At 31.3% G+C, this 16,739-nt stretch overlaps 2 protein-coding genes across 2 annotated transcripts; one reads left to right on the top strand and one right to left on the bottom strand.

Annotated features, from left to right (window-relative positions):
* Positions 1-1,153: 1,153 nt before the first annotated feature.
* Positions 1,154-6,929, top strand: mRpL37 (mitochondrial ribosomal protein L37). Its single transcript, XM_068762813.1, has 5 exons — positions 1,154-1,395; positions 2,646-2,993; positions 4,261-4,550; positions 4,780-4,949; positions 6,577-6,929. Exons 1-5 carry the CDS (start codon positions 1,217-1,219, stop codon positions 6,823-6,825), a joined length of 1,236 nt encoding a protein of 411 aa, XP_068618914.1. The 5' UTR covers positions 1,154-1,216; the 3' UTR covers positions 6,826-6,929.
* Positions 6,634-15,810, bottom strand: sip3 (septin interacting protein 3). The gene is made up of 11 exons (XM_068762812.1): positions 15,470-15,810; positions 15,188-15,280; positions 14,692-14,844; positions 13,861-14,055; positions 13,478-13,662; positions 12,321-12,463; positions 9,027-9,380; positions 8,265-8,386; positions 7,506-7,624; positions 7,256-7,426; positions 6,634-7,115 (listed from the first exon to the last, which is right to left on the bottom strand). The coding sequence occupies exons 1-11, from the start codon at positions 15,596-15,598 to the stop codon at positions 7,043-7,045; spliced, it is 1,737 nt and encodes a 578-aa protein (XP_068618913.1). The 5' UTR covers positions 15,599-15,810; the 3' UTR covers positions 6,634-7,042.
* Positions 15,811-16,739: the final 929 nt, after the last annotated feature.

Here is a 16,739-nt window from a genome sequence, read left to right as displayed (position 1 = left end):
TTGGAATGGCAGCCCAGCACACCCCGGTGAAACTCAGCGTTAGCTGTGATCGGACCGATGCCAGATAGCTAGGAGATTAAATAACGTGAAACGTTAAAAAAGGGTAAAATTAAAAAGAAAATACTTTAGTCAGAGCCACCGCGGTACCGGTAGGTAGATGATCCGAGCATTACCTTAAAGAGAGCCGCTGTGTACTTGCATAATACAATTGCTTCGTGGGTAGGTTAATTATTTTAATTTCAAGTTACGGTTGCTTCGCATCTGTTGTCACATGTCGCAGTGTGGCCGTACATGAATGAATTACCTCTTGCTCACTCGTAACAATCTCTGGGATATGGCACAGCCGGGGCTGCAGTGGCGAGCCAGATCGAGTGCTCGTAGCAGTCAGGCAGCAAGTCGCGCAGCTACCGCGAATAACTTCCACTGCGGCGTGACGCCCATTTGGACCTCCACTGGCTGCCAGATGGACGACTCCCTCGACCGCGCCGTTTGGCCGCTCGCACTGCCGGTACAACAGCCACTGCGACCGCCACCGTTCAGGCGCGCTAGAAAGGAGCCTGCGCATCCTCCTGCAGCGAAGCTGTACCCGATGACAGCATCTCCTCAGTTACGGTTGCTGCACATCTGTTGTCACATGTCGCAGTGTGGCCGTACATGAATGAAAACAGGCAGCAGGTCGCGAAGCTACAGCGAACAACTACCACTGCGGCGTGGTGTTCATTTGGGCCTCCACTGGCTGCCAGAAGAACGGCTCACATTTAACTGCCCGTTATATTATCAGATGAACGTATTGCTAGTTTAATCATCTATAATATGACTATTATACATCTATACTATGAATAATAAAAAATACATTGATAAACTTTTTATTTTACTTTCCTGTATTGTTTGTTATATTGTGTGAACAGTTTTCAAACACCTGTACTATATTTTCATTTTGTGAATGTATCCTGATATTTTTGTATCAATTAAGCCGTAATATCAATTATCTCTAAAACAAAATAAAAGTTTAAATAATAAATCCGTATATTGTTTTTAATAAAGCATTCCCCGTGATTTAAATTAATAACTATCTATGACAGAAATTGTTTACGACACAAAATACAGGCTGCAAAATTTAAAAAAAATACTGTCACATTGATAATATTGTTGACAAGTAACCTCTATATTATAAAACAAAATATTATTCTTTTAAAACAGATTGTAAACGTTGAAAATGAAGCTATCTCAAGTATTAAATAGACAGCACATAGGTTTTATGTTCAAGAAACATTGGATAGTACAAGGCAAACGAGTGCCTATTGACACTGGCGTTGAAAATCTCCTTAAAGAAAAAGGCATCCCCGTGGAAGATGCGCTCGAATTTGTCAAAGAGAAACCAGAACCTAGGGAAAAGTAAGTTTATAACAACATTATAATTTCTATGATATTATAATGTTGTTTTATTGTATTAAAAATTAATTTGTCACCCTATTTTAAAACTCTAAGGACAGGAGCAGTAATTTGATCGGATTTTCAATTTAACAGTTCGCTTATACTTTAAAATTAAATATCAGTAAGTTTACTTTAAAAGTAAACTTGCTGATAATTAATTTCGTAACTTGGTTGAAATTGTTCCTGTTATTTAGAAAAATTATACTAAATTACTGTAAAAATGATGCGAAAACTTCAAGACAACTAAATACTTCATTTGCTACAAAGCCTATCAAAGGATCGATCAGAATATGAATCTGAAAATATAAATTAGCAGTGATGATGATTGTTTGTAACTTAAAATTCTGAAATTAATTGCTCTGATCCAGAAGATAAGGTACTGCTTGCTACCATACAACATATTAGCAATATCAATAATCATGGTTACAGCAGAGGTAGAGGTTACTGTTTGGTTGACAATACTATTCATGAGCAGAACTATAACTACATAGCACAGTACAAACACCTTGTGAATACAATGTGAAGTGGATGTTAGCAAATTAGACAGAATATTATAACTCAGGAAGTAGGATCTACATCTTTAGCAAAAACATATTTCCAAAGAATGGGTTTTCATCTCAAAGTTTACTTGTAATAATATTTCAGGTCTAGCAGGAAGCAACTCTTACATTATATATGAGAAATTTACTGAAATTAACATAAAACAGAAAATTTATTTTGTAGTTAGCAAATGCACTTGGCATGTTTTTTGAGTAGTTTTACTCAAATTGATGCAAAATGTTCTGGCCCAAACCCTTCATTTGTAGAATGTACACCTTTATTTCTCAGTTTGCCATTGCTCATCTAAGGGAATTGAAAAAAATGGGGGTGTTATATTAGTAGATGTAAAAATTAAAACTAAAAAATTATGTGTTATTTATGGTTCCTGTAATGTTATTAAAGTTCTCAAATAAAAAAATAGTAACTGAATTATTATATGGTATGTAATTTGGTTACATTAGTGATTAATTTTGATAATTGAATAAATAATTTTCTAAATTGTTGTACTAGCGGTCATATTATTGCCTGCTGTCTTTAAAAGTAGTTAAATTTTGCCATCTTTCTAGTGTTAAGCACCTTAGTTATAAATTGTCATTTGTATTTGTCAATAAATTAAAAAAGTGTATCACATTTAAAAAAAAAACTTAATTTTAACATTTACACTGTTTCAGAATAAACATAGTAGGTCCCTATGAACCTCAGCTACCTCTGGATGAAAATCACCCAGAATATAAACCTCGACCATGTCTTACCCTAACCAATAAAAATGTTCTACTCGAAGGCATTTCTCAAGCACAAATATTAACAAAAACTATTGTAGCTGAAAATAAGCTTCCTAGTAAAATAGAAGAACTAGCTGCAATAACAGTTCCTAAATCTGTTCATGAGGGTGTTAAGAAAGCTATTTTATCATCAAACGTTTTTGACTGTGAACAAAAGAAGCTCCCTAAAATCAAAGACCCTGTGAGACCAGCCTACAACTTTCCTAGGATCTTAGGAATAACAGATAGAAGACGCAAGTAAGTTGAACAATTATTTACATATTTAAGAAAATTGGTGCTTGGAATTATTGATGTATTAATGATATATGTAAGTACATCCCAAAGCATTCTACAATAACCAAATTACATTAAGAAATTGTAAATTGTGCTGATGTTATCCTGCTGAATATCCAGATTGTGACATACAATTTAAACCAAATCTATTCTTTGATATGTCTTTCATGTTCTATACAATTCTTTTCTAAGTAAAGAAGACTACTACTACAATTTTAACGGTAATAGTTTTTTAGAGGGTCTACAGCATGGTACAGGTGGTTGTACATAGCATTTTTTCTGCCATAGAATGACAAAACTTCAGCATTAATTTGTCCAGGCTTAACCCTTTTAGTGTCGGTGAAAAAGATGTGCCTATGCGAGAATAACCGGTCGAATTTCAGTTTTACTAGGGCTGGGAAAATGCGCATAAGAACCTAAGGAAAAACAATATTTACTTGATTCAAAAAGCAGCGTACTTTGGATGAAGTAGAGAACAATACATTGACCATTTTTCTCTACTCATTAAAAATTATATAAATAACAAAAAGTATAAATTTTCATAAAAATAGTATAAGTTGAGTGCCCTCTTACACAGCATATTTGCATATACGAAAAGTCATCTTTTCATCATAATTTATGGACTAATTATTATGTGTATCTCGATAAGGTCCAATAAAGGTCCAAAGCCACAGCAAATGACACTGCAGCTTGGATGTCGCAGGAGCGGCCACCGTCGGTGTTCATGTTAGAATTCGGTACTTCCACATTTGGTCGTCTTCCGCAGAGTTAAAATTATAAACTACATTTTTTAATCCTATTATAATAAATTAGATAATTTATGACGTATTATAAATTTATTTTGAAATAAAAGTCTTCGGCAATGCAAATAGTAAAGCACTAGGAGGCACGGGTTGATATGTCGGTTCTGGCACTTCCCACCAGTGTAGCAAGAGTCGATATATCGGCTCCCGGCACTAAAAGGGTTAAAGAATACCTGATCTATGAATTTATGAGTGGTACAATCTATGGAAATAGTGAGTGCAAATAAAATGGCATAGAAATAATTATGTATTTCAAAACCCTAAAAATCAATTACACCAGAAAACCCTGGTGAAATGACATTATATGCTTGTATTGAATATTATATTATTGAATATTAGTAACGTATATTCTTTGCCTCTTACATTGAAACTTTGATGCCATATTTCCTGCACTTACTCTTTTGCATATAGTTGATTTTTTTTTTCAGCCAAATAATAACAAATAAGCTTTTGCAACTCGTTGAAAAGTGCAGTGACATTGATATGTGGCAATCAAGACATGTTTTAAATGAAGTTGAGTGTAGAACAGTTTTTGATAAAGAAGATGACCTTATACAATTTCAAGATGTTTCTAATATTTTGGTGACCAGCAACAAGCCTCTGAAACATAATATGGTAGAAAGAGACATTCCTTTTGTGGAAATACCTGATCTCTACCCAGTCAAACACACAATCACCTTGCAATCAGAACATTTTTACAATGAGGAAAGTCTATATCGTAAGTTTATACTGGTAAAACAAATTCAATATTACCCATTGCTAACAATAATTTTATTAAAATGCTTATATTTACATAAACGACATTAAATGTCTTATTAGAAAAGTAATAAATGGTAAAAAATAAGAAAAAATCAACTTGCACTTAGGAGAAAAATTAGGAAAAAATAGTAAAGTAGAACTATACCATGTAACATACGGTCACTTTTAAAGTTTTGATTTAATTCTAGCAATCCAACCGCGTATAGAGAGGCATCATCCTCACACCACTTGGCTACACTTTAATAAGACAGAAGTTGGCAACATTTATGAAACGGAGGTTACAGACAAGCAAATATATGGACGGGCATTAACACACGCTTTCAATATAGCTGCTGCATGCGCGAAACAACTACATGGGGTAACTACTTTTCCTCCCATAATATGGTCCCAATTCAGATTGAAAATAAAATATTGTGTTTATAAATCTTGTAAGAATTCATATATTATGGATGCATATTTACCCAAAATTGAAGTTAGCTTATAACATAAAAGTATTTTTATATCAACTAAATCCTGGGTTTACAATATTGATTAATTTAATGTTATAACAAATAAATTTAATGAATAATTGTTTGTCATATAAATGAATGTTAAATATGGAAGACACTGGAGATTCAGGGTAAATAACATGAACAATTATGAATATCTAAGATTTTTGCAAAACATGTACATTAATAATAATTTTATACTGTAATATCAAATTTTTATTAGAGGATTGAAAAAAATTTTACAAATGAGGCTTCAAATTACACCTTTTTTCTGCACAAATGCAGAAATGCCGAAATTAATTTCTTTTATTAATATCTACCAGTAACTTTTTCAATAAATGGTTTCAGCTACCTCCATAATTTCTTAACCAATACACTAACTTTAGTGAATATGCATCCGATTATCTGAACTCTTGTTACCATTACCAACATGGTAATTAAATGAATAATTTATTTTTAAATAATTTAAATATAATTAATATCATAGTATTTTGTGGTAGTAATAGAACTACTTACTTCCACAATTCATACTCTAATAAAAAAAATATTTTTTTAAAGTAACCAACTAGTGCCCATGCATGCGTGTCTTAACACTTGTAAGTGCATGGAACAATGTATTAATATAACATTTTTTGCACAGCATATATTTGCATTAGAAGTGGAAGGTAAAAGATTATGGTAATCTATTTAATATATTATTTGTATAGTTTTTTCTTTGCTGGAAAATGTAATCTTGTTCATTGGCAGTAATGTAAAAATTAAAAAAATGACAGTTTTATGTTTATGTGAAGTTAATGGCAAATGTGATTATACAATAAAAACAACCACAAAATTTGTTGTGCCAACTTACCAAAATCGTATTTTTTATTGAAAAGAAAAATAGTAACTCCATTCAAAAATATTGGCATAAAGAGGTAACACCAGAACAGGACAAACACTATTATTCTTAATTTGTAATTAATAATTGTTCATAACACCTATTTACTCTTTATCGAAAGTTATTCCTATGTTTCAACACAATTATTACATTATAATTCTACACATAATCTATAGAATTTCTTAAAATTTATGTAATAGTACTGAATATTAATTCATAAAGTTAGCAAAGTCCAGAAAAAAGTAGTAAAAGATAAATTAAGTTTGCAGCAGTTTTTATGGACTTTTAATTATAATTTTTCATTAATTATTAAATACTTACAAACTTCGTTTCCCTAAATTCATTTAAAATAAATATTGATTGTTTCATTACATATTGTAATGCCGTTTACGAAAATCTTCTGTCTGATTGATTGACTAGGTACTCCATCGTGATTGATAACTCCCATTTATTCACAAATAATGAAAATAAAACATTTATATTTGAGAGGAATAATGTTACATCTTTGCACTTGCAACTTGAAAGAAAAAGTCTTTGGATACATAATAATCAAATATGTAATTGTACCACCAGTTTTTTTCTTATTATTTTAACTAATAATAAATATTAAACTTTTACAGGAAGAAGTTAGAGACCTACCGGATCCAATTCATGTGAATTGCATACAAACAAATGGACAAAATTATCATTTTGGTATATTTGAGTTGAATACATTGAATGTGGATGGTACAGAAGGTACAAAAAATGTATGGTACTGCAAAAATAACCTTAAACTCTATGATAGGAGTTGTTATGTCCAGGGTACGCCCGTACTAGAAAACTATAATCCAAAAGTGTATGGCTATATCAATGCTTTTTACAACTGCTAGAATGTGTATAGACAAAATGTTTATGAGATAGTCAAAGTGATGTGTAAAAAAATAAAGTGTTATTTAAATGTATTCATGTGTATATCCTTTTATATTTACAAGAACATAAATACATTTATTTTTTGATTAGAATACATGTTTGCATACCAAAACACTTTTTACAATAAAATTATTAGCGAGTTGAGAAGGTTAATCGAAAGATTCAATCAATCGCGGTCTATTGCTGAATGTTAAATTTTTGCAATCGGCGTCGTCTTAATTCTTCGGCGTCCGCGCCAGTCTTCTCCTCTCTAAAAGAAATTACAATCTCATTACTAAAGCTTTACAATATTTATATATTAAATGGTAAATAAGGTATAAATTTACATAGCAATGAAACAAGTAGATGCATTCTAAACTATTAATGCAATATAAAATGATAATAAGTTACCTGTTCATATTTAAATTAGATTCAGATGTTGAAACTTCTTCAAAATCTGTTGTGACTGGAGCAGAACTTGTGGATGGTGTTGCCGTTGAATTGATATTTGAGGTCGTTGGTACCACGTCAGGTTCAGTTTTTACCTTCATAGAGGCTGGCTCCGATGGGGGAATATTTGGACTGAAGATAATAATAGTTTTAATTATTTATAAGAATGGATGGAATATTTTTAAACTTGCAACTCTTTCAATTTACTCACGAGATCTCAGTTTGCGTCGCGACATTGGAACTGTTCTGCGGTAGATTGGCTACCACTGTGGAATATTGCTGCATCAGAAGCACTGACGCATCCAGCATCGCTTGGATTTCACGAAGCAGCTGCAATCATTTGTTCTCAAAGTCACTGTCGTCACATATTTTTTAATTTTAAAAATACCTATTGTTCATCTTAGTTAGTTTTTTAGTTTCGATAATATAATTTTGCATTACTAAACCCTAAGCGCATGCGCTCGTTTCGATTTGTCTATTTTTTTATTCTATAATAACTATGTATGGTAAACAAAATTTATATTACGTTTTAACAAATCACTGCCTACTCTATTTATATATATACATGTTCCACAAAGGCAAGGTGGTTAAGATATTAAGTTCGTGAAACAGGTGGGAAACAGCTTAAAATGACATTTAATTAAAAATTACAGGTTGAAAGCGACCTGTGTATGGACTTAATGGTAATAGTAGAAAAAGTGTATGTCCGACAGCAGAGATCTTGAGCATTTTATTTTGAAAGTTTTCTAATTCCCTTTAACTTTATATTTAAATGTTTATATTTCAATGAATTTTAATATATATATATATATATATATATATACACTAATGAGTCATACTGCGCTAAAGATTTTTCTTATCAAGTTCAATGTAACATAATTTGAGAACACATATTATAATTATATATTTAGTGATTTTTAGTTGAAATTCACGTCTAAGACTCTTTTTTGGCCAATATAATGTTAATAACCTGCAAACGAGCCTCGATGTTCCTGCGCTCGTTGCCCTCCATGCGTTGCAGTTCTGCAGTAGAGAGCGTTGCGAGGGTGGCGGGGCGCGGCGGCGGAGGTGGCATGCCCCAAGCCATCATAGCTGTAACCAAAGAACATCAGTAAAAAATTAACATCAAATAAATTAAAGTTGTGCCTTTCCCTCGCAGCGATTTTAGTAAAAACATCATATTCACATGCAAATTAAAAACATATACTAAATGACTTTGTTATAAATAACATAAATTCATAAATCATAAAACAATAATTACAAAATACACCAATCAATTCTTATTTCTTATATTAAAATCTGTAAATTGTTTATGCATTAACTACATAGAACAGTCCTAGAGTAGTCAAATTTTAAAAGCCTGCTCTGGTGCCCATGAAATGTTTTTAAAAAAACGTCAAAATCAAATACATTTTTATTTCTTTTCTTTGCTGCTACCTTCATCGTCATGATCATTTTAGCTGGACGTCATCTGCTGTATATAGGCCTCTTCTATAAATTTCCAATACGTCAGTTGGAAGTGGCCCGCATTCAACGTCTTCGGACGAATTGGACAAGGTCGTCCGTCCGTGTGTTCGTGCGGTTAGACGTCGTACGAACAACGGACGTGCACATGCCGGTCCGATTTTCCTTTCTTAATCATATAGATTATCAAGTTAAATCAATGATATAATGCAAGGTACGGCAGAATAAAATAGTATAAACTAATACGTAAAATTAAAATTGTCCTTACGTGGTGGTGGCATGTTAGGAAAAGGTGGCGGAACCATGTTAACAGCGGGCTGGGGTGCGCCGGCATTGCCCGGAGGAGCATTGGGCTGCGGAACATTGCCGAGCGGTGCATTGCCTGGGGCATGATTGACGACTGCAATGTTCACCACAGGCACATTGCCGGGGGCAACGTTTAAGACGGGGATATTGACGGGCGGTACATTGCCATGTGGGACATCAGCGGGAGCGTGTGGGGTCTCCGGAGCCGGCGCTCGTAGTACATTAAGTCGGCAAGTCGGGCACGTTTGTTGGCGCTGGAACCATAATCTGAGGCAGGCTGCGTGGAATATATGATTGCAGGGCAACTTCTTCGCTCCTGTAAGCAATATGTTATTTCAAGGAATTTTATTTTTACAAAGAAAAAATAATATAACAATAAAAGAACATAATCTTACATTCTAGACACTAATTATTATTATAACTTAATAATAGGTGACGTATAATTTCGCTAAATAAACTTGAAGATTAACAACAACACAAAAATGTTGGCATGTGTTCACATCGAGCACATCTGCATGACCTTGCTCGTGTTCTCTTTCTCGTACGTAAACAAAACATACGTGCTTACGAATTAAGGCAATTTGTTATAACGTTGCGCAGAAGTAAAAGTAAATGAATAAAATCAAGTTTAAAACCTTGATAGTGACATGAATTACAACACAAAATGTTCAAAAGCACGCACGTTTAACTCGCAACTATTAAAGTGATATGAATATTAATGCTGATACTTCGTAAATTGTCATTTTATTTACAGACAGTTCGCGTTCGAACGATTCAATTAATTACGCGACGTGGAGGTCGATGAATAGTGATGAAAATGCACTGTTGTGATCGATGGTAACTGTTTAACTTATGTGCTGTGGAGCCAAGAGATGATCGAATTTTCGGGTTCCCAGAAGTCGCAGCTTTGAAGTCGCTGAATGCCCCATGGAGTACGGAAACTATATCACTCTATTAGCTTAATATATACTAAAATAGAAAAATATTTGTGTAAAAAAAAACTGAAAAAAGAATGATATCGAACGAAAGGCAAATTAGTATGAAACAGTAGAGGAAATGTAGAATGCAAGAAGAGTGCAAAAATCAATATTACGTGAAAATTTTATTAAAAGAATAACAACGACCCTGTCCTTAAAACTAAGTAGGGATACGAGAGGCCGCCAATAGCGAGGGCCACCATAAAAAATTAACTTAGTATTACAAAAGGTAACGCGTGGGATACTTCATACTTACTAAGACATCTCTGAACAACAAATAATTATTTATTTCAAATATTCATTAATTTATATAAATTTCGTTATAATTAAGAAACAACAATTTTCGCATACATTATTTCGATTCGGGTTCGAAGAGAGATGTTGCAACGTGGTATGACAACGATGGGAAAAGGGTTTAGAGTAGTAAAATTTCAGATAATTTATGAACCGGCGGCCTTCATGTTATAAATATTGTATAAAAATATTTTCCATATATTTATATATACTAGTAGAGACAACGAACAACATCCCCTGTTAAATAACAACAACATTCGCCATTTACCAAAATAAATCCTTATTTATTCACAAGTAATTACTTTCATAATTTCATGAAATAAAAGGTAATAGATACGTGTTATACACGCGTTGTTCGATTACAATTAGTCACCGTATTGGTCGTTGTTCAATTAGTAAACAATCTCCTACGAATTTAATATTCGACGATAGGCAAAACGAAAACTTGATAAGTCTTGTTCTATTTTTAATTTTTGATAAGTTATAAACATTAAATTACAGTATACATATTAAAGTTTATTGCATGTAAAAATATAAACTACATGACTAAGATGTACAAATAAAGGTACTTTTCCGTTAGCCTGACGCAAATGTCATCAACCATAAAGTTTTTATATGCGGCTAAAATCTTCTGGATGTTCAAATATTACCTACCTATAACTAAGACTAACCAAAAAAATAATAACAACTAAGGGTCAAATTTTAAATAATTGCCACTGTACAAACATTAAAAACGCTGCGATATATTTTTCTTGCGCCCGGCTGACGGAAAAATATATCATAAAAAAATTATGAAATAAATGAATAAATCACAGAAAAGAATTTGTTTGTTCACTTTAAAAGATTACCTGCAATTAAAATATAATGGTGGAGAACAAGTTTCACTACTAACCTTGCCAATATTTTATTTATCGTATAATAATTGATTTTAGAAAGTTATACCTTTTACGTTGACAAGGGAGGAGAAGAGTTACATAAAAAACTACAGTATATCGTATACAATAGTACAGGATATCGAATAAATCAAAATCAAGCCGGCTTATAGGGCACTTAGTACCAAATATCAGATTTTTTATTTAACCTAATGGCACACGTATTAACGCCACCACCGCAGCGGTAGGATAGATTGGATAAGTTTTTTTTTGTTAATTACATTTTTTGCCAAGAATCATAACATAAAACACTTTATTTTAAATCTAACTACTTACAAAAAATTAGACGGCTGCGGTAGCTTTAATACGTAATTACCTAAAACATCAATTTGTTTTCAATGCAATATATTAAAAATGTATGTAATCATTGTGTAAGTAGTAATCATTTTGAGAACAAAGATTGATAAAAAAGGTTATTATATTTCGAAATCTAGCCATTGCAGTATGAAGTTGTTTCCCGTTTCCAAGAAGGTTTCAGAAATATAAATGAAAAAAATTACAATGGAAAGTATTGTAGCCATCACCAGTTGCATAAAATGCATTAAGTTTTTATTTATCACTGCCCATCACCCGATTTCAGCTTGATGTAGATTTACGAGATATCCTGTTCATTGTACCAGCCGTCCACCCGCGTAGCCGCGTTTCCTTGTTAGTAATTTTTTACTAAGGAAAAAAATCTGGCCGCAGAATTTTATACCCATATGATAAGACTTATAGTTTAAAAATACGCATTTTTTATTGAAGATGGTCGAGAGGACAACCCTCTTGCAGGTGAAATTTTGTAAAATATCGGCGAAATGAATACTTCAAGATTTTTTTAAATTTTAAGTCTCTGAGCCTTATTGTTTCCAGAGATATCGGATTAGGATGTAATGAACATTGATCGATAGGTATATACATATATATATATATTTACATATGTATGTATATATACATTGTGCTATAATCTGTAATGATTACTGAGTACTATATATTAGCATATTCTGAATACACCAAATAAAGAGTAAACATGAAACACTATTTATTACCTAAGAGTAGACTACATTTACTCACCGCTATGCATCTCCTCTCTACAGATAATGCATTCGTTATCGGCGGCCGCGAGCTCAGCCGGTGTGGCGTCAGGGTACAACGTGTTCATGTTACGTATTGCACGCCGGGAAAGCACCACGTCATTGTACGCTTTTTTGAAACTCCTAAAAATATACATATATATAAAAAAAACAATCATAAAACATCCTGCAGGTGTGAAGACTTTTTTTCACAAATGGTTCAGATTTTTACTTCTACTCTATAGCATTACATAGATTAAGGTATATTTTACAACTACAATGATTAATTTGTATAAAATCAAGTATAAAAAAGAATCTCCTTATTGTTACTTCTTATTCCAGAGATTAGATATTGAGATTCATATTAATTAAGAATAAAGTTGAAATTGTTAAAAGCATTTTGTTTTTTCTAATCAATAAATGCCAGGATATCGAGAAGAATTAACTCAATAGTCTAATTATACAATTAAATGTATGTTTAATTAATTATTAACTTAAGTATTATTATCGAAAATATTTACGAAATATTGTAGAGCTTCGAGATCAGTAAATCTTATACTCCACAAAATTAAGATAGTCTCTTAGAGAGTAGAAAAGCATTTTGCAAATAGCTGAGTAACACATCAAACTACATCTTGTTCAAAGTGAACAAAAATAGTATCTTCTTATCAATTATCAACCATAAAACTCAGGATTTCTAACAAAAAACAAACTTTAGACAATATTGTTGATTAGAATTAAATACTTTAAAAAAATGTAGTCATGTGAATTTAACTTAAGAAAGTGAAATTACTTTTCGGTCCTCCTAATATGTCATTGTAAAGATTTCAATATTTATTCTATTATGATTAGCTTGCAATAAATAATATGCAATTGCCCTGTTCAGTTGTTTCTGTTGACTATTACTTAATCTTTATGTAAAGTACTGCTGTCTTTAAGCATTATACTGTTTACAGTGATCACTAAAATAATCTAATAAGTACATCAGAAATTTTGTTATAAGATACTTTTCATCAAAACAACATTTATTTTGCATTTATTTTGCACTTGCTTACAAGTGATTTCACATACCTATTTAATTGTTTATAAGTTAATTATACACTGAGTTATAATAGATAAATCAATAAATAGTAATTAAGAATTAATATTTAAACTTACCTCATAGTTTCATACATTGGTCTAAATGCGAACAGAGGCAGTGTATATATTCTAACCATGACAGCAACAAAACCAATATAGAGAAGAACTTTCAAGAAGTTTATGGCTAGTTCGGTGTACAACAATACTGCAGCTTTGCTTTCCCATGGTGCTTCCCATCGAGAATCAATGGTATGAAGTGTATACTAAAAATATAATAAACATAAACATCTTCCTTATTATCATCAAAAAAGTATCCATAGATAAAAAACAAAAAAATCATGACTGAATTGTAAGACAAACAGGAAAGGTTTTTGTGGCAAATTAAGCATTTTTTGATTAAACTCAAAATTAATTTACAAACCAAACTTTATAGTTTTAAATTTTTGTTTTTATTTGCTTACCTTTATTAAAATATTGCAAATCATAATGGTTAGAATACTATACTCGAATCCAAAGACTAACTGCACTGATGGCCCTTTGTAAGTGGTAAACTGATAGGCATGGTGAATAAAATATAAATCCACATGTGATAGTAATGTCAGCAGAGTTAGTATTCTCACATGGAACAACACTCCAATTACAGGGCTCCTTTCCATCTAAACAATAACAAATATACTTTATTTTTTTACATATTTTATATAAATCTATAAGGAAAACAATATATGTCTAAAAATATAAACAACTGTATTTTTGGTCATGAGTTTTGTTTTTAAATATTGGAATATACAGCTTTAGATTTAAGGTAGCAAACCACTAAAAAAACCTAAACAAGACTTAGTTGAAAATTCATGTAGTCTCATAAAATTTGACATTTATGAATTTTTTTTAAAATAATGCCAATTAACAATGTTTAATTAAATATGTAGTGGGTTCTTAATCACTTAAATAAACCCGGTATGTAATTTTGTCTCATTAATAAGTTAAATTTTAAGCAAAATATTCCTACAAAAAAGCACCACAAACTAAGTCAGCCAATTGGTGCTTGAGAAGCCCTGACAATTATGTCTTGCTCACAAATATTTCATTTGATTTTTAATATGACATAAGCATAATTCAACAGTAAATAGCATCATATTTTTCATCATCTTTCTTTCTCTTTTATTCTCTATAATTAATGTTGTAATAGTTATATATTGTAAATAGTTGATATAGAATTTTTTCCATTTCATAACTTTTATTGGAATGATATGGCAACAATCCTTTCAATATACACAACATAAATAAATACTTACATAATCCACTCTATCTTCAGCTAACCAATGGAATGCTTTTAGAAACAGTAAGACAGTAAATAATGCTATGAATTTTGGATTGAAATCATCTCTAAAAACTGTAAAGGCCAAGCATGTCTCTGTTATCGCATACCAAGATCTTTCTATCAGATGCTGAAAGAAAAATTTATTATCAATATCTAATTTGTTACCTCAAATTTATTTAAGAAATTTTATATGTTATGAAGAATAAGGTTTTTTTTCACATTTTTGTAATTCCATAAAAAACAAGATTGAATTTACTATATTTTACTCTTCTTTAAATGCTATAGAGGGTGATACAACTGTATTTCATGGCAATTTTAAAAAAAAGCTCATGTACTTGAAGAATTATCACAACAGGTGTTATAAAACTATACAAATTTTTGAACTATAGCAATATATTTAATCAAATCAATTCAATACCTAGAACCAATGCCATAAATTACACCTTTATTAAAAAGACGAATTTTGTTACCTCAAATTCGGCAGGGCGAAGTTGTCCAAAAAATATTCTTCTTAATAGTTTACCAAATAGTAGCACAAGAATAAAGGCTTGTAAATACATTACCTGTAAATGTAGGCGAAGGTTAAGGCAAAAGAGTCTTTTATAGTACTAAATAAATGTTTAGCTTTTGTTTTGTTAAAATTATTATATATTTAAATGAATTGTAAATATTGCGAAACTCTTTGTATGGCATATTGAACATAGCAATAACATCCAAAGATTGGAACTAAAAAGTAAATTGCGAAAACTTACAGCCATGCTAGGATTAGAATTTGTAAGGTAGACTATTGAGGGATAGAATTGTTTCTTTTGGTAATAGGCATTGCCGATTACCACAGTCGTGAGGGCAAGACTGATTACAGTTGCTACTAAAGCCTTCATTTTGATAGTAACTCAATACGTCCGACACATTAAACCACACAGAATTTTCATGTGAAACGTCTTGGAAATTTCAGGCACTCCTAAACAGTATAATTGTCAACAAATACATTTTCAAAACATCATTTCGTATCAGTCGCTGAATCAAAAAACTAATTTTGACGTGTTCAATGTTCATTAGTGTCATTCACATAGATAGTAAACGAGCTCGTGCTACGACACTACATGAAGTAATCACAACAAATGAATTGCTACTACATTGTCATACAGGAGATAATTAATAAAATTATGTTGAATACAATTTTCATTATATACTAAGGAATTACATATTACAAAATAATTAATTATTAAAAAATGTATTATTAAAAAATGTGTATAAAGCTAATAAGATATTTTAAATATTTTTTTTAAAGTTTTGCACTTACTATTGTTTGTTTTGAACTGTTTCTGAATTTTTGAAAAAAGTTTTATTAATGAGAATTTAAAAAAAAATGATCTTCTTAATTTTAGGATCGCAAACATGACACATTAAAATAACTTTAAAGACCCTAATCTAATTTTTTTCACAATCCTTAGAGACAGCGCCAATAAAAACATGAATAAATTACATGTAATTATTCCCTTAATTTGGTGCAAATAATTACACACAGGTACTAGGTCTGCGCCGCATCTAGAATCCTTAAATTTTAAAACAGGTTCAAGTGTCTCCTACAAAAAAATGTCACACATTGGTCTAATAGATTAAGTTATACAGTGTACCTATCCTAGGCCATATAGCCCCGGCTCATGGCGGGCAAACTTTTAATAGCAGCAAATTTTGAAGATCAGTTTCACTTCAAAATTTTTCTAAAAATCAGGACCTTTTTTTGCTGAATTTTTATTTCGACTTAGTTTAAGTTGTCTTCAAAAAACAAAGATTTTTTGGTTTATTTATGTAAGTAGTGGTTTTAAACCGAATAAAAATATTATATTTCTGAATATATATAATGATGAAGTAGCCAAAGCATATAGGCTTTTGGTATCGAAATTGAAGACCCTGAATCCGCAAATAACGATTTAACACTATTTTGTATACTTATCGATTGCCTACTTTATTAATTTCTTAGGCTATCTTAGAAATACAAAATATCTGTCGTAAGTAGCC

Source organism: Battus philenor, unplaced genomic scaffold (assembly GCF_028537555.1).
Source record: "Battus philenor isolate CCGP_79_NKW_IND1 unplaced genomic scaffold, ilBatPhil1.0.hap1 SCAF_17, whole genome shotgun sequence".
NCBI classification, from domain to species: Eukaryota; Metazoa; Arthropoda; class Insecta; order Lepidoptera; family Papilionidae; genus Battus; species Battus philenor.
Note: the sequence above shows the minus strand (reverse complement) of the source record. Positions and strands in the feature narration are given on the sequence as shown.

Excerpts from the sequence above, each read along its gene's own strand:
- mRpL37 (XM_068762813.1), top strand. The coding sequence starts at position 1,217 with ATGAAGCTATCTCAAGTATTAAATAGACAGCACATAGGTTTTATGTTC. Across the intron at positions 2,994-4,260 it reads ATAACAGATAGAAGACGCAA|CCAAATAATAACAAATAAGC; the intron begins GTAAGTTGAACA and ends TTTTTTTTTCAG. Across the intron at positions 4,551-4,779 it reads CAATGAGGAAAGTCTATATC|CAATCCAACCGCGTATAGAG; the intron begins GTAAGTTTATAC and ends ATTTAATTCTAG.
- sip3 (XM_068762812.1), bottom strand. The coding sequence starts at position 15,598 with ATGAAGGCTTTAGTAGCAACTGTAATCAGTCTTGCCCTCACGACTGTG. Across the intron at positions 7,625-8,264 it reads ACATCGAGGCTCGTTTGCAG|CTGCTTCGTGAAATCCAAGC; the intron begins GTTATTAACATT and ends AAATGATTGCAG. Across the intron at positions 7,427-7,505 it reads GCGACGCAAACTGAGATCTC|TCCAAATATTCCCCCATCGG; the intron begins GTGAGTAAATTG and ends TATTATCTTCAG.